The 19703-nt window shown below is 36.1% G+C and overlaps 1 protein-coding gene across 1 annotated transcript; it reads left to right on the forward strand.

Moving 5' to 3' along the window:
- Nucleotides 1–5337: 5337 nt before the first annotated feature.
- LOC115723181 (protein BEARSKIN2-like) lies at nucleotides 5338–7057 on the forward strand. Its single transcript, XM_030652614.2, has 2 exons — nucleotides 5338–5631; nucleotides 6321–7057. The coding sequence occupies exons 1-2, from the start codon at nucleotides 5469–5471 to the stop codon at nucleotides 7055–7057; spliced, it is 900 nt and encodes a 299-aa protein (XP_030508474.2). The 5' UTR covers nucleotides 5338–5468.
- Nucleotides 7058–19703: the final 12646 nt, after the last annotated feature.

Genomic DNA, 19703 nt, shown 5'->3' on the forward strand with positions numbered 1-19703 from the left:
TTCAGATTTAATTAAACGATCAACCCTTTCTCTGGAAATATGACCCAATCTTTTGTGCCATAACAATAAGGATGTTTCCTTAATATGAGGTCTTTTACCCACAGTATTCACAACATTAAAAGAGGAATCTAAAGGAGCCAATGACAACTTGTAAAGACCATCAGAATAAAAGCAATTTCCAATAATTCGAGAGTCAAGCATAATGTCAACATTATCATTTGCAAAATGAAAAGAATATCCTTGTTTAACCAAAAGCGGAAGCGAAACTAAATTCCTTTTAAAAGTAGGAACATAAAAAGTATTGTTCAGAATAATCTTATCACGAGACTGTAATTCAAGAATAAATGTTCCAACATAGATAACGTCAACTCCAACATCATTGCCCACTTTAAGCTTGGACTCCCTCTCACTTGGCTTCCTGAGATCCCTTAGCCCCTGTAAGGAAGCAGAAACATGAACAGTAGCACCACTGTCTAACCACCAAGAATCAATAGGAACATCAACTAGATTAGATTCAAAACAAACACATGCCAATGGATTACCTGATTGTGCTTGCTTCTTTTCTAACCAAGTCTTAAATTTGTGACGATACCGTTCGCCGATGCCCCAATTTTTCACAAAAGTAACACTTCACATTAGAGTATTTGGACTTTCCATTGTTATTCTTTTGTTTATTCTTATGCTCCTTACCATTACCATTCTGTTTTGTAGCACCATCATTTTTATTCTTGAATTTTCCTTTTCCTTTGTTGGGCTTGAGGTGAGAAACATAGTTAGCAGATTCATTCTTCTCCCTTTTAAGCTTGCTTTCTTGACTACACACCGAGAAATTAGGTCGGCGATAGTCCATGTTTGATTGTAAGTGTTGTGAAATTTTTGTCTTGATAAGGCTGAAAGAGGCAGGAAGAGCATGAAGAGCTCGATGAATAATGAAAGAGTCAGGAAGAGGAATATTATGATCTTTTAACTTGGACTGAACATTCACCAATTTCAGAATAAAATCACGCACTCCTTTTAATTCATCATACTTAATGGTTGTCATTTCATCCATAAGATGCCCAGCTTCAGCGTTTTCACCAGTGTCATATAGTTTTTCTACAGCATTGAAAAACTCTTTGGCATTTGTAGTGTCTGGCAAACCACTCAATAGATGTTCAGGAATGGATCTTTTCATAGTAAGAAGACTAAGTCGACTTGACTTTTCCCATTGTGCATGATGAGTTCTCTCGGCGAGTACATCTTGGAGTCGAGTAAGATCGGCGAGGTTTTTCTTCTCGTAGGCACAAGTCCATATCCATTATGCCTAAAGTAAATTCCACATCTCGTTTCCATGTCTTGTAGTTGGAAGCATTCAAAATATGGATGGAAGCATTATTGTTGTTCACAGAAAAGGAGACTGAAAAATTCAAAAATTAAAACTTGAATAAGCAATATGAGCAATGTATTAGAAAATATTGTACAATCAACTGGTCATTACAAACTCCCCTTTGGGGTGAGAATATAACACACACATGATCTACCTTCATGAAGTTAACAACAAAGAAAAAATACATATCATTTAAGAATTTTATTACCTTTGGGCAAATAAATTTCTTAAAAATATGTATTAATTCAAACAAAAAATAATAATAAATTTATATATTTAAATTATTACCTTTGGGCAAATAATTAAAATATATACATTTAATATTAACTCACTTCATGGAATGTGAACTAATATATGTAAATACTACCTTTGGGCAAGTAATTACACATATAGTCAACCAAAAATATAATATTTTCTTCAACATGTGAAATTTGGTGATAAAACAATCATTGAAAATTAATAATTTTCAACCAAATTTCCAAAAGAGATATATAATTGCTTTTATTATATTGATAATAAAAAAAATAAAGTGTCCACCATAACACATTATTTTTATATCAAATAATCAAGTTTTATAACTTTAGAACAACAATTAATGGAAAAATGTGAAATAAAGAATATTGGTGGAGATTACATAGTCAAGACAAATTAAATAAGAGAGTGACTATGTTTTATGGAACGAGAAGAAACTCAAAAAATTTTCTATGATTGACAAATTTCGAAAAATTATCAAAAAATATTTTTAATAATTTTTAACTACATAATTATCATTAAAATAATAATAATTATTAAACGGAGTCAAAAAATTAATTAAAAATCATAGAAAAATCAGAAATTTAATTTTAAGCACGATGGAAAAAAAAACGTCGAAAACGGACCTCCCAGCCGGCCCCACGCGCCCCCACGCGCCGCCTGCGCGAGTGGGCTTCGCGGCTGGGAGTTGTCTTCTTCCTCCAGCCGGGTCTGAAACCGGGTACGCGACCCGGATCTCCTCCAGTCGGGTCTGCTCTCTTTTTCCGGCCAAAAATTCGTCGAAAAGTGGGGATTTTGGATGGGTTTTGCTCGGGATTGAATTTCTAATTGATCTATGCTACTAATTTCGGGTATTAAAGGTTAAATTTCTAGATTTCATGGCAAATATCCAACCGAAAATTGAAAAACACAATAGAAAAAAAATGTAATGCCAATCTCGGTTTGAATCCGAAATTAATCATGCAAGAACATTCTTAAACAATTGATAATGAGTTATCTATAATCAATTTTAGATCAAAAACAATAAAATCAAAATACACAATTATAATTTCACATTATAATCATATAAACCCTAAAACTTTAAAATTAAAATTCTCTTAATATACACAATGATTTCATGCATATAATATATCAATTGAAAGAGAATTTAACGATCAATAAAATCCCTAAAGTTTTAAGATTTATAAACAAAAAATTACACATAAATAATAACGAAATTGATATGAAATTATGGATAATTAACATATACAAATTAATTATACTAATTATAGGTTCTAAATCATATACAATAGGCAATCTGATACCACATGTGAGATAAATTAACAATTAACCCAAGATCTATTTGTATATAACATAGAACACAATAATAAGATATAATAATTAGGTATGTGTACCTGATTGATCCATAGCAATTATCTCTGATTGATCCACAGCAGTTACTCCAATTTGATAGTGCAATACTATCAACTAAGTCTTCCTCCCTAGATCTCTAAATCAGAAGCAGTTTATTTTCTCTGATTATCAAAAGGTATACAATTGTGATGAGACAATATGTATTTATAGAGTTAGGGAGGGGACTTAGCTACAAAACCCTAGTTGGGCTGGGCCTGCTCATCAAAGGCTTCAGTCAACTAGAAAAGCCCACACTTCTGCTTCACCTAGACTTTACTCACAGATGCTAAGCCCATTAACAATTGATCACCAACAACATGGGCTAACACAGCAAAGAACTATCCAATCAACCCAAGTTTTAATAAAACCAATAAAATTTAATGTAAGCCCAAATAAAAGTCTAACAGGAGTTTTTTTTTCCTCTAAGGATAGGAGTTATATTTCATAATTAATGCCAATTTATTTTAAAGTATTGTTATTAGGTGCATTATTATGAGATAACACCTTGTAACTATTTAACGATTTTTTATAATATAATTATTATATAAAAATATATAGTATGGATACTTCATGCACCCGTAAAGGACCTAGAATAACAATTGAAGATGAGCAGGTTTTGAAATTATAAGGAGCATAATTAATTTAAGATAAGATAATTTTGTAAGAGAAAATAGTTTTGTAAGAAATTATAAGAAGGAAAGTGGATAATTAATTTTTGAGGGTGGGCATGTACCCTCCTAAATATGTACCTATTAGATCCCTTATAGATTACACTAATAACGAGAAATGAGAAATAGCACGTTAAAACATTTTTAATGGAGATACAAATAATTGGCAGCTAAAATAAATATAGTCTACTTTGGAAAAAATTTACTCTAATGTTATACCAAAATGTGATGTAAAATTTGCATCACTATAAATATGCACAATTTTAATATTACTTTTATTATTTTATTAATATATTTAGCTATAGCATTATTAATGATAAAGTACTATTTATACTTTTTTTGTTGTTTTATTTCATAAAAAAATATATTAATAATTAAGTTATTCTTTTTATATACTTTTAATAATAATATTAAAATTTGCATCAAGTACTTTTGTAATTGTATACAATACTAAAATTAATGTAAATATATTACAAAATATTTCATCATCTTAAATTAATATAATACAATTTTTACCATAAAATATGATATATTATTATTTAGTATAAATCAATATATATCACACCTTACCTCATATACTTTGATTTAATAAATAATATAAAATATCACATAGGCTATCCCTAATAGCAATGCTGATATGATATTGAATCGAGGGTACCACGGCCGCTAGCAATACCTACCATACCCCATAAGCATTTTAGGATATGCTGTATATCCAATCTAGCTTAAAATGATTTGTATATTTAATAAAGCATAAAACTTAGACAAGCGATGGCGTATGTAAGGTACGCTTATATATATATATATATATATATATATACATCATATATAAACCATGCATCCCAATAACTACTGTGACAGCAACACTACGATCGAAGAGGTAAGCAGCGTCAAAAGAGTTGTCATGCACGTACGCTCCGACCAGGAAGTCAAATAACAAGAAATAAGAGACTAGACTGCCAATATAATGATTAATAGCTTAATTAGATCATGTACATAGAGTTACTAGTCGATCAAAAAGAAAAAGAAAGCTCAAAAATTGTCCTATAATTTTGATTACAAATTATGTTTTCTTAGTTTTGGGATAAAACTAAATTGAAAAGCAAATAAAGTTGAGATTTCATTGTTAAATTATTTATTAATTTAATTGTCCATTATTTGATGGCTTATAGTTTAGTTTATTTATATATAGTAAAATGATTATTTGAGAGTCAATATATTTCTTTTATATAAAAATATACTTTTGGAAAGAAAAAGAATAAAAGAAATTATGTTATACTTAGTTAAAAATAAATTAATTTAATAAATATTTAATCAAGAAAAATTAAATTAAAAAAGAAAAAAAAATTGAGGTGGCACACACATGGCATCGGCCATGCATATGTTATATGAATATGGAATTTATAATATTTTGGCGTTGTTATGATTTCTTAGACTTGGTTCGTACGTAAGCTTTATTAAGCATCTCCGGTGGCGTAGTGACCGGCCGTCAACTTTATTCACATCAGGCACACCCCCGTTGACACCCGCGTATAGCTAGCTAGCTAGAATAGAGATTCATATTAAAAAATTAATTAGTTTATATATATATACTAAGACTACCCTTTGTAGTACTCTCTCCTTATTGATATTCTTATGTATATATATATAGTGAGATACGTAAGACACCAGATTGGTAATTGCCGAATTGACTAGCTAGGTAGAGTCGAGACGTCGTACGTGAAATTAGAAATAAACATAATTATAAATTATTAGTAATTATTAGTCCATCGAACCAACCAGATCCTGAGATGGCTTCTTCGAGCGGTGGTGTGCCTCCAGGATTTCGATTCCACCCTACTGACGAGGAGCTTCTTCACTATTACTTGAAGAAGAAGGTCTCCTTTCAGAAAATTGATATGGAGGTCATTCGAGAGGTCGATTTGAACAAGATGGAACCTTGGGATTTACAAGGTACGTATATATTTATTCTTTATTATTATTTCCTTTCCTATCATATATTATAGCTAGCTAGCTTGAGTAATTAAGTTTCGAACAGTATATATTTGTTTGTCATATATAATTCATCAGTTAGTTTAATTTACACATAAAATTACCCTTCAATATTTTATTACAAGTTTATATATATATATATATGGCAATCCGTTAGCTGTATTACAAGGCCGGCAGGAACCGGCCGTAGTAGTCTCTAGTCTACTTTTGATGAACAATTGACGAAGCTTAAATTATTAATTAATTAGATATTTTAATGGAACATATCCATGTACACTATGAATTGTGCAAATCATTAATGAAGTCTGTAATAATTAATATTTAATATTTAATGTTTAATAGTTATTTGAGCAGTGTGTATTGTATTTATTAGTGGTACTGATATTATGGTTTGCCTGTATCGAATAGAAGAAACCATCTCCACAACACACTCCTCTATCGATCGGGAAGTGTATAGAGAGAGATGGATAGTAGTTATGTGGTCAAAGGGTTAATTAATGTAATTATTACATATATATAATTAAAGAAAGAAAAAAGGAATTATATATATATATTTATATTTATATGGATGACAAAGTCATTAGGTTGATGTATTTCTGGATTATATATACATATATAAATGATATATATATATATTTATGGAAATGCAGATAGATGCAGAATAGGATCGACACCGCAGAACGAATGGTACTTCTTCAGCCACAAGGACAGGAAGTATCCAACTGGGTCTCGGACGAACAGGGCGACCAACGCTGGGTTTTGGAAGGCCACAGGAAGAGACAAGTGCATTCGCAACGCCTTCAAGAAGATTGGTATGCGTAAAACCTTGGTTTTCTACCGAGGAAGAGCTCCTCACGGCCAGAAGAGCGACTGGATAATGCACGAGTATCGGCTAGAAGAGCAAGACAACCAGCCTGATCACCATGAGGATGGTTGGGTGGTGTGCAGGGTGTTCAAGAAGAAAAACCTATTCAAACTCTCATCATCATCCTCTACTACTACTAATAATCATAATCATAATACTATTAACAATAATTCTCATCATCTTAATATTAACAATGAATTAGGCACTTCACCCACTACTACTACTACTGCCAATATGATGATGATGATCAACTCATCCTCATCCAATAATTTATCATCATCAGATCATCATCATCATCATCAACACAACCTGATGAACCACAATAACAGCATGACCAATAATAACGCATTCAATATCCGATCAGATCACAACAACCAGCAGTACTACCAAATGCTTCGCCAACCTCAACATCAGGAAAGTACCACTGAACTCCCACATCTTAATTTGATGATGCAACATCAGCAACAACAGAACGTGGCTCTTCATCACAACAACACTACTTACCCGGACTCACTACAATAGCTCATCTCTACTCCATAACCTCATTCCACCTCACAAGTCTACTCCTCTTTTGCTCGCATCATCCTACGATCACTACGCCCCGTCGGCCCCGCTCGCGATCGCGAGAGTGGCGACGATGCGCTTCTGCCCTTGCGCTACCCATCCAATACTAACTGTGACCCTCAGCAGACATCTGGGCTTGAGGTAGGTGCTGGAAGGTCGGACACTGATCAAGACCCAGACCATGCATGGACAATGCTTGACCGGATTGTCACTACTACTAATAATAACACAAGTAGTCATGAACATGAAGATGATCATCATCATCAACATGAGTCAACTAAAGGGGTAAGGACGACCACGTTATTTGAAAATGTCAACAGCGTCGACGCACCCTCTGTCTCTCTTTCTGTGTCTCCTCACATTAATCCCTTATCTTTACGTGGGACGTCTGGGGAGATGGATTTCTGGGGTGGCTATGCCAAATAGCCACGCCCACACACACACATATATATATAATGAATATATATATATATATAAATCTTATTTATCATTCATTTGGATCACTATCTATACATAACGATTGTATACATCTCAAAATTATGAATACTGTTATATCTACTAGAGCTCTCTATACTCATGGATTTTACTTTTAATTAGCCCAAAAACTATATAACTGTACATTTTATTAAATATTCTATTGATTAATGTACGTGAATTTCATACAATTTAAGGATTATTTCTGTGTTTTTTTACTTTGCGATCCATATTCTAAAAATAAAGGATTTGTGTATTTTTTTCAATAAAATCATTAAATTTCGTGACTTATAAAACCAACATATATAATAAAATTATTACAATATAGTATAACTATCACATTGTTTAATATATATCAATATTTATTTATTGCCCAAGTAACCATTCCATGTACTAATATATTTTATCTTACATGTAAATTATAATATATATATATATATATTCTTTTGGAAAAGTATGAAGTAATATGCATCTTATGCTCTTTTTTTTAAAATATATAATTACTTTATTAATACTCAAGAATGAATCATTTTTTTAATATATAGGTCAAGGATGAGGTTCAGCTAAATACAAGACTAAGTTAGGCATGTAAAGGGGTGGGTTAACATTGCCTGCTCCTCCCCTATCCCTAGTAAACCAATAAACTAATTGGTCTGATTAATTAATCTTCTGATAGTTAAAAAGCTAGTGAAACAGTTAGTTAATGATTAGATAATTTTGTTAGCTTTCTGCGAAACAACTTGTACACTGTTCTTGTATTAGTAATTATTATAAATATAGATCTCTAAGCTAAGTAGTTGGCTAAGTTTTTTTGGCCATATTTTTAAAGCTCTAGCTGTTTCTCTCGTTTCTTCTTCTTCCTCTTTTCCTTTCTACTATTGTTAAGCTTCTACATGGTATCAATCAACATTGATATTTGTCTCTGATGGCCTCAATTGATAAAATAACATCTACCTCTGGTGTTCATGTCGATTTTCTAAATCACGGTGCTCCCACTGTTACGACTTTAATGGCTACTCCGGTGACTTGGAATCCGTTCTCTCATTCACTCATTGCCTCGCTCAAAATCAAGCTCGACCGTACAAACTTTCTTGCATGGAAATCACAAGAGTATCCCACTATTATTGGATACAATCTTGATAAGATTCTCTTTACTAGTGTTCTGCCTGCACAACTTTTTCACCGATGAGACAAATGTTAGAATATTTTTTATATGGTAACACATCAAATAAAATATTTGATTTGATTTATAAAATACAATTAATTATTTAATAATCAATTTATATATTCTAATTATGGTCATATTTAATTACTTAATATTTTTGTTACTCGATTTAATTTTCAAAATTAATTATTAAAATATTCTAACAATTAATTGTGGCAGAGACCTTGATAGAATGGCTCACCTATATAAATATAGGGTTTCGGTCCCCCGAGCTCACTACTCATTTTGTTAAAACACAGTAAATCTATCTAAAGAGAGTAGAGAGAGCTTGGAAGCCCGATTACCCACATCAATCAATTTTCTTTGCAGATCGAAGCTTGTGTGGGATTGAAGTTTAAAGAATATCAATGATTGGGTATTTCGATCCTATAGTCATATAGTGTATGTTGGGTTTTGTGCCCTAAATAAAACCCTTTACAATCTGATTAGTTATCAATATAAGATATTTGAAGTAATTTATGTTTGCATGAATTTTACATGCTTATGATTCAAATATGTTTAATATATATATACACAAAGTCTGTTAAGTCCAGAACATATATTTATTCACAATTACAGTATTGTCAACACAGTTGAATGTGATTGTGATTATATGATTCAAAAGACTAAGTCCCTGTTTCATCAGTGTTTTGGATTTACACTGATGTGATAATCAGCGATGATGTGTACTTACACTTGGAGTAAGTGTTATTGTAACACCCTAAATAATTAGGCACGCTACCCAAAAATGCTTATGAAACCCTAATCCCCTAATCGGGACTACTAATTAAAATAGCGCAGCATTTAAACTTTTATATTAAACAGACTGAAAATAAACTTGTAATATATTTAAACTTTTCAAAATGGTTGGGATCCTAAAAATATTTATAAACTTATTACAAGTTCTTTCTTACTAGCCGACCTAAGCGGCAAAACAGAATACAAAAGTCAACACTGTTAGACCCATAACCCGCTTGCTTTGAAGTGGCGTGAACATGTACATTCTTCGTCTGCTCCTAAAACTCATGGCTGATCAGCTATTGCCTTACCCTTTCCTGCACAGTAGAGCACCCGTGAGCCAAGCCCAGCAAGACAATATAAATCATAACAAATATAATATGCTCATTCACATATATGTCTGTATAGCACAGACCTGATCACTATATCAACAAGCCCATCTATGTCTACGTGGCGTAGACCTATGTGTTGCGCTCACACATCTAATTAAATCTACGTGACGTAGACCCACATGTTGCTCTCACACGTCTAAATACATTAAGGCCTTAGAAGTGGTTCATCTCGGTTATGTGTACCGAGTCCAACCTGATTATGCCTTGTGCGCATAATCCTTAAATTTCATTTCAATTAACATGGCATGGCATTTATACACATATTCCACTAGAGTAATAACCCTAGGCTAACAAACCGTTCCTATTAGGGTAATAACCCTAATCCCGGTTACAATAACTCACATATATCAAATTCACATAAGCGCCACTGCGCATACTCTAGTGCAAACTACTGTCTTACCTGTTGTTAGGCTATTTTTAGCCTAAGTTTTGGGTCACATTTTATAGTTGTTTTGCTTCTTTATTATTATTTTTGGAATAGAATTACGCTTGTTGTCTTTGATTTCAGGTTTCTACACTTGGGATGTATAAATTGGACAAATTTCGGAAAATAGTGATCTATAAACTAGAGAAATTTTTGAAAGAAAATAAAGCTGAAACTTTAAGCCTAAATTCAACTATGTTCTGGTCATATTTTGGAAAAAGTCAAAACATAAAAGTTTTAGATCTCTTTCTTATCTTTCCAACGCTTCTTGAATCAGCCCATTTGGAGTTTGTATGAGAAAGTTATGCTCATTTTACTAAAATAGATTGAAGCAGAAAATTCCATCTCGCCGCGGCGAGATTTCCATGGCCGCGGCTAGAAAGTCTGGGCAGAAACGTAGTTTTTTGATGCACTTTTGGCCGCGGCGAGACCACGTTTGGCTCGGCGAGCGTCCGTACGGTCAGGGGTATTTTTGTCTGACGAACCCTAAAAATTAGATATAAATAGAAAACTGCGATTGGAAGTCAGGGGAAGCGATTTGGGAACCCTAAAACACAGTAGAAAGAGGCAGGAAGAGCAGAGAAAATCAAAGTGAAGACCCAGAATTCATCCACCAACAGTTTCTTTCTCTATTCCTCTTTAATTTATTTATGTTGAATATTGTCATAGGAATGGTTATGGATTTATTTCTGAACTAAATTTCCCATTTAGGGAGGATAATGATTGTTGTTTAATGTTTTGCCTAGTTAATGTTTAATTGCCATTCCTCCATTCTTGTTTGTGAAATTATCTTAATTTGTGTTTAATTTCATGTTTAAGATTGATCACCTTGTGCATGTTCTATGATCTCAATTTAAAATCTGAAAAGTGAGAATTGAGAATGCTAAAATTGGATAATCGATGTTCTATGTGAAACGAGAGTATTCAGATGACTTATGTGACAAGTAGATTATTACCTAATGCTGATTTCATGTTAGTTTAATTAAGGAATTAATTAGATAACATGTGATTTAGAACCTAGAAGATCTGAAAAGAGCTAGGTTACTTCATAATCTGTCATTCACTTCAAGAATAGGATAGCAATTAGGCATTAACGATTTGGGTAAACAACAACAGGATTCTCCTCCCTATTATCTCATCTTGCTCAACTTTTAATTGTGTTATTTAAGTTTTCTGAATTACTTTCATTCTTTTTAAATCATAAATACTTTTGATTTGCCAAATAGAATTATAAGTATAGTTTAGTAGTAATTAATCCAATTCCCTGTGGTTCGACCTCACTTGCGTGAGTATACAACTTGATTGCGTGCACTTGCGTAGTAATTAATAATTTTCAGCAACACCTGTTGTCCAGCAATAGAAGGAGATTCCGAATCCCTGGGTGCTCCTGATCAGGTGCCGGTAATCCTAGTCACACAAATCCGGGATAATTCATACTTAGGGTTAACCCCTGACTTTTAACTTAATAAAATTCAAGCATGGCATTTACAATTCAGATAATCATACAGAGCTCGGAACGAGCTTTCCAACGGTATAAAGAACTCCCAAATCGGAGTTCGAAATCAAAAGTTACGAACTTTCGAAAATCAACTCAAAACTGCCCAAAAACACGAGGGCGGGCCGCGACATGCCCAGACCATGCCGCGACACCTGGGACAAAACCCAGGTTTCACCAACAAGGGGCGGGCCGCGGCATGCTCAGAGCATGCCGCGACATCTAGGTGAAGAACCCAGAAACCAGCAAGCAAACTTCGAATTTTCAGCAAGAAATCTCAACCTAATCACTCCAAATTCTCAACCAATTCACAAATTGACCTGTAGAATTATTAACACATAATAGATACTCATTTTAACATATTACATGCATTAAAATTTCAGAATTCAGATTGCAAAAGCCAACTCAAAATCATGCATAAACATGGCACATCCAATTCTTTGAACAAGAGCATCACCTTCAACTATTTCTACAATTTTCCAGCCAACACAGCATCACAATAACACATGATTCAATACTAGAAAATACCCTAGAATCAAAATCCATGCTCAAGAACTTAAATCCAAAGATTAACACATTCAATTCATCAAGATTATAACCACACTTAAGAACATGCAATCACAAGGGCAAGATACAACTTAAATCATGCTTTTTCCATAACAATTTCAGCAAGAGAAATCACCAATAATCTTTACACAAACTCAGCAAGAAATTACCTAATTCCAAGCTCAAGAATCCACAATTCCAAAGCTTCAATTCACACCCAACTTCAAGCAATTCTCAACAATCAACTTTGAAAATCAAATGGGCTTTAGGGAAAGAGAGGGTTCGGGTGAGAGAGAGATAAAACCAGAAAAATAATTTCCTTTTCTCTCAAAATTCAATAAATTCAATATAACTCACAAATGGTCAAATGACCTTTTTGCGCTTAGGGCTATAAAACATACATATTCATTTTCAAGGGCATAAATTCCATTTCACACTCAAATATTGCCAAATAAATTTCAAATTATCACATGTCAAATAAAATGCGAAATAATCAATTCAATTTACATTTCAGGCCCGAACCCGGTTCGACCCGAAATTCCCAAGTGTGAGTATATCGCGCCAACCTGTCAGAACACACCTGAAAAGACAACACAGGCATACTATATAATAATATAGTTCTATTAAGCACGTAATTAAATTAATCTCAACAATTTACCCTTCTCGGGTCATAATTACCAAAATGCCCCTGGCTCACCAACGGGGTCTTTAACATGTTAAATTTCATATAATTTCACATATATTGAATTATATAATAATATAATTCCTCAATTAACTCATAATTATCTAATTAGGGTTTTGCTAATCCTTTTCTTAATTTCGAGCATTACAGTTATGTTCTTTCGAGGACATTGGTAAAGTATACTAGTTTCGAATGTATGGAGTATACATTGGACTGGATCGATATTGAACTTAGTTAAGATATTATAAACTTAACTGCTGCCAGCGCTGGGGGCATAGCCAACCTGTACGCTACTTGCCCTATCCTTTCTAGAATTTCAAAAGGTCCAATGAACCTCGGGCTAAGTTTTCCTTTCTTCCCAAAGAGTTTTATACCTTTCATCGGAGATATTCGGAGAAATACCATGTCCCCGACCTGAAAATCAATATCGCGGTGCTTTGGATCGGCGTAACTCTTCTGCCTACTCTGAGCCGCGAGCATTCGCGCTCTAATTTTGTCAACTGCCTCACTTGTTTTCTGAAGAGCTTCAGAACCCAAGAACTTTCTTTCACCCACTTCATCTCAGTGAATGGGCGATCTACATTTCCTTCCATACAAAAGTTCATAAGGAGCCATCCCGATTGTTGCCTGATAGCTGTTATTATAAGAAAACTCGATCAGGGGAAGGTACTTTACCCATGATCCTTCAAAGTCAAGCACACATGCACGTAGCATGTCCTCTATAATCTGAATAGTTCTCTCAGATTGTCCATCCGTCTGAGTATGAAAAGCTGTGCTGAACTTTAACAGAGTTCCCATAGCTCGATGCAAACTTTCCCAGAATCTTGATGTAAACTTCGGATCTCTATCCGACACAATAGACTTTGGGACACCATGCAGACGAACAATTTCTCTAACATACAACTCAGCATACTGATCAATGGAGAAATTTGTCCGAACAGGTAAAAAGTGAGCAGACTTTGTAAACCTGTCCACTATGACCCACACAGAGTCAAACTGTCCCGTGATTCTAGGCATACCTATCACGAAGACCATAGCTATATCTTCCCATTTCCATACTTGGCCACCAAAACATGGCTTTCAGGTTTTGATACATCTTTGTCGACCCTGGATGGACTGAATAAGGAGTCGTGTGAGACTCATCCATGATCTCTTTCTTGATGTTCTCATCCATAGGCACACAAATTCGATTCCCAAATCTCAACATTCTCGTTTCATCCACTGAGAAATCACTAGCCTTCCCAGCTGAAACCCTAGCTTGGGTCTTTATCAATTCCGAATCTTGCTTTTGTGCTTCTTTAATTCTCTCTAGAAGAGTGGATTGCAGGGTAATATTAGCTAATTTCCCCACAACCAACTCAATCTGAGCTCGAGTCATTTCATTTGCCAGCTGTTGGGAGATTTGCTTCATAGAATTCAACTGACTCTGACCTTTCCTACTCAGGGCATCAACAACCACGTTGGCTTTACCAGGGTGATAAAGAATCTCACAATCATAATCTTTCACCAATTCTAGCCAACGCCTCTGCCTCATATTCAAGTCTTTCTGGGTGAAGAAATATTTCAGACTTTTATGATCAGTGTATATCTCACATTTCTCGCCATAAAGGTAATGCCGCCAAATCTTTAGCGCAAATACCACTGCTGCGAGTTCTAAATCGTGAGTAGGGTACCTCTGCTCGTACTCCTTTAACTGCCGAGAAGCATAAGCTATTACCCTCCCAGCCTGCATAAGCACACAGCCGAGACCCTGCCTCGAGGCATCATAATATACCACAAACTTTTCCTTATCTGAAGGAAGAGTTAGTACAGGAGCGGTAATCAAGCGTTGCTTTAACTCCAAGAAACTTTTCTCACACCGATCAGTCCAAACAAACTTTTGATTCTTTCGAGTCAGCTCCGTTAAGGGTACATCAATCTTTGAAAAACCCTCAACGAACCGATGATAATAACCAGCCAAACCTAGAAAACTTCTAACCTCTGTAGCTGATTTCGGTGCTGGCCAATCCCGAACAACTTCAATTTTGGCCGGATCCACCATGATCCCATCTTTATCCACTATGTGCCCCAAAAATGAGACACGAGATAACCAGAACTCACACTTTTTGAACTTGGCATAAAGCTTGTGATCCTGTAACCTTTGTAAAACCGCTCTGAGATGCAACTCGTGCTCTTCTTCTGTCTCAGAGTACACTAAAATATCATCAATAAATACAATCACGAACCTATCCAGATAATCCTTAAACACCCGGTTCATCAAATCCATGAATGCCACCGGGGCATTAGTGAGTCCAAAAGACATAACAAGAAATTCATAGTGTCCATATCGAGTACGGAACACAGTTTTCGGGATATCTTCCTCTCGAATTCTCAGCTGATGACAGCCTGAGCGAATATCGATCTTGGAAAAGACCGTCTTTCCTTTCAGTTGATCAAACAGATCATCAATTCGAGGTAAAGGATACTTGTTCTTAATGGTAAGCTTGTTCAACTTTCGGTAGTCAATACACATTCGCAGGGTTCCCTCTTTCTTCTTCACAAATAGAACCGGAGCACCCCAAGGTGAGTAGCTCGGTCTAATGAATCCCAGATTCAATAACTCTTGCAACTGTATCTTCAATTCCTTCAACTCGGCTGGAGCCATTCGGTACGGTGCTTTAGACACTGGATCCACTCCCGGAGCCAGTTCAATAACAAATTCAATTTCCCGAACAGGTGGAAATCTCAGCAAATCTTCTGGAAAGACATCAAGGAACTCACATACCAATCTCGTATTCTCAGGCCCTGATGTTACAGGTTGGCTAGTGTCCACTGTGGTAACTATGAACCCTAGAAAACCTCTACCCACCAGGTCTTTAGCTTTCAACAACGATATTCTTGGTATGTGTGCCCTCTGAACTTTACCCACAAACACTACTGGGTTAGCACTATCGGGCTCAAACACCACCATCTTCTGTTTACAGTCAATCATCGCTCCATACTTAGACAGAAAATCCATTCCCAGGATTATGTCAAAATCAGACAATTGCAGTTCAATTAAATTGGCGGTCAACTCACAACCGTCAATCCAAAAAGACAAGGACCGAATCCACCTTGTGGATACTATCAGGTCTCCCGAGGGTAACAGGGTTCCAAACCCTGAAGCATAAATATCACATGGCTTATGTAAACTTTCTATCAGTCTACTCGATACATATGAATGAGTAGCTCCTGAATCAAATAACACAGTATAAGCACAACCATTAATAGATAACTGACCTGTCACAACTGACAGACTAGCATCAGCATCCGCCTGAGTTATAGTAAGAAGTCGCCCCGGGTTCTGAGCAACATTTTTCTTAGGCTCTTCTCTCTTAGCTTGGGGACAGTCCCTAATAAAGTGGCCCACCACGCCACACTGGAAACATGCCTTGGCTCGGCACTCCCCAGGATGATGCTTCTTACATTTAGGGCACTCGGGGTATGACCAGAATGAGGACCCGCGGGCTTGACGGCCACCTCTGTTTCCCCGAAACTTTCTATTTCCTCCTGAAGCTCCGGAAGCCTCAGCCTTCCACTTGTGCTCAGGGTTGCTACTGTCGATCCCTTTGCTGACATTACCACCAGCAGGAGGGTTTGATGCCATGGTGACATCCTTTACAGCCTGCTCTTTCATCACTTGCTGCTCGGCCTCTTCAGCAATTAAGGCCAAGTCTACCACTCTCTTCTACAGAGTGTCATGGGATGTGGTAATTTTCAAGTCTCGACTGATTGTAGCATTCAATCCTCGAACGTACTTCTATTTTTTAGTAAAATCAGTAGGCACCAAATCACCAGCAAAATAGATAACCGGTCAAATTCCAGAGTATATTCGGCCACCGACATCTTCCCTTGAGTCAACTTCACAAAGTCTTCCTGGTGTGAAGTCCGTACAGCCACATTATAGAACTTTTCCTCAAAAAGTTTCTTAAACTCATCCCATGTCATCACACTGACATCCCGGGTTTGATTCACTATGTCCCACCAGACGCGGGCATAATCTTGAAACATAAAGGCCGCAAAATTTACCCTCTCAGTTCCCGTCACCCCCATATTATCGAGGATTCGGGTAACAGTGCTCATCCACTGATCGACCTTAATAATGTCGATACCTCCCAGAGAAACCAGAGGTTGCAGCTTCACAAACCGCTCGAACACAGAGTCCCGATGCGGCATAACATACCCTTGGTTACCCACCACTGGCACAGGAACTGGTGGTAACCCTTGATTAGCTGGGACAGCTTGTTGCCTCAAACGTTGCAACTCTTCTTCTTGACGAAGTATGACACTCCGCATTTCATGAAACATTTGCTGCCAGTCAGCAGGAGGATTAGCATTAACAGCCTCCGCATTATCCCCCGGATTTTGCAGAGGTGGAGGCAGTGCTGGTGGATCGGTTTGGGTAGCCCTGGGCTCTACTTGCTCGTCCTATGGTCTGGATGATTGCGGAGGGTCCATTACTAGTACCCCTGAAATCAACAACCCCAATGAGTTAAGCACCGGTACCACACTTACGCACTTAATGCATTAAACCCTAACTCATCTATTTACCTCATACATATTTACATAAACAATTAACATTTATAGCATAGCATCACATAACACATACATACTCTAGATGCTTGCATATTGCCTAAAATGGAAAGCGGTAAACAGATGATCACACATACAGTCAAGTATTTACTCTCAATACTTACTGCAACATGAGTCGAGCTTATCTGTGACGATGAATGTACATGTTCGGCCAGTCTACAGGAAGTTTAAAAACCTTGGCACTCTGATACCAAATTGTAACGCCCTAAATAAATAGGCACGCTACCCAAAAATGCTTATGAAACCCTAATCCCCTAATCGGGACTACTAATTAAAATAGCACAGAATTTAAACTTTTATATTAAACAGACTGAAAATAAACTTGTAATATATTTAAACTTTTCAAAATGGTTGGGATCCCAAAAATATTTATAAACTTATTACAAGTTCTTTCTTACTAGCCGACCTAAGCGGCAAAATAGAATACAAAAGTCAACACTGTTAGACCCATAACCCGCTTGCTCTGAAGTGGCGTGAACATGTACATTCTTCGTCTGCTCCTGAAACTCATGGCTGATCAGCTATTGCGTTACCCTTTCCTACACAGTAGAGCACCCGTGAGCCAAGCCCAGCAAGACAATATAAATCATAACAAATATAATATGCTCATTCACATATATGTCTGTATAGCACAGACCTGATCACTATATAAACATGCCCATCTATGTCTACGTGGCGTAGACCTATGTGTTGCGCTCACACATCTAATTAAATCTACGTGATGTAGACCCACGTGTTGCTCTTACTCGTCTTAATACATTAAGGCCTTAGAAGTGGTTCATCTCGGTTATGTTAACCGAGTCCAACCTGATTATGCCTTGTGCGCATAATCCTTAAATTTCATTTCAATTAACATGGCATGGCATTTATACACATATTCCACTAGAGTAATAACCCTAGGCGAACAAACCGTTCCTATTAGGGTAATAACCCTAATCCCGGTTACAATAACTCACATATATCAAATTCACATAAGCGCCACTGCGCATACTCTACGTGCAAACTACTGTCTTACATGTTGTCCAGCAATAGAAGGAGATCTGAAAAGAGCTAGGTTACTTCATAATCTGTCATTCACTTCAAGAATAGGATAGCAATTAGGCATTAACGATTTGGGTAAACAACAACAGGATTCTCCTCCCTATTATCTCATCTTGCTCAACTTTTAATTGTGTTATTTAAGTTTTCTGAATTACTTTCATTCTTTTTAAATCATAAATACTTTTGATTTGCCAAATAGAATTATAAGTATAGTTTAGTAGTAATTAATCCAATTCCCTGTGGTTCGACCTCACTTGCGTGAGTATACAACTTGATTGCGTGCACTTGCGTAGTAATTAATAATTTTCAGCAACACCTGTTGTCCAGCAATAGAAGGAGATTCCGAATCCCTGGGTGCTCCTGATCAGGTGCCGGTAATCCTAGTCACACAAATCCGGGATAATTCATACTTAGGGTTAACCCCTGACTTTTAACTTAATAAAATTCAAGCATGGCATTTACAATTCAGATAATCATACAGAGCTCGGAACGAGCTTTCCAACGGTATAAAGAACTCCCAAATCGGAGTTCGAAATCAAAAGTTACGAACTTTCGAAAATCAACTCAAAACTGCCCAAAAACACGAGGGCGGGCCGCGACATGCCCAGACCATGCCGCGACACCTGGGACAAAACCCAGGTTCCACCAACAAGGGGCGGGCCGCGGCATGCTCAGAGCATGCCGCGGCATTTGGGTGCAGAACCCAGAAACCAGCAAGCAAACTTCGAATTTTCAGCAAGAAATCTCAACCTAATCACTCCAAATTCTCACCCAATTCACAAATTGACCTGTAGAATTATTAACACATAATAGATACTCATTTTAACATATTACATGCATTAAAATTCCAGAATTCAGATTGCAAAAGCCAACTCAAAATCATGCATAAACATGGCACATCCAACTCTTTGAACAAGAGCATCACCTTCAACTATTTCTACAATTTTCCAGCCAACACAGCATCACAATAACACATGATTCAATACTAGAAAATACC

This window comes from Cannabis sativa, chromosome 9 (assembly GCF_029168945.1).
Source record: "Cannabis sativa cultivar Pink pepper isolate KNU-18-1 chromosome 9, ASM2916894v1, whole genome shotgun sequence".
In the NCBI taxonomy this organism is placed as follows: domain Eukaryota; kingdom Viridiplantae; phylum Streptophyta; class Magnoliopsida; order Rosales; family Cannabaceae; genus Cannabis; species Cannabis sativa.

What these genes read in the sequence shown, in the direction of transcription:
- LOC115723181 (XM_030652614.2), top strand. Translation starts at nt 5,469, where the DNA reads ATGGCTTCTTCGAGCGGTGGTGTGCCTCCAGGATTTCGATTCCACCCT. An exon ending in GGAACCTTGGGATTTACAAG is followed by an intron (nt 5,632 to 6,320) that starts GTACGTATATAT and finishes ATGGAAATGCAG; the next exon opens with ATAGATGCAGAATAGGATCG.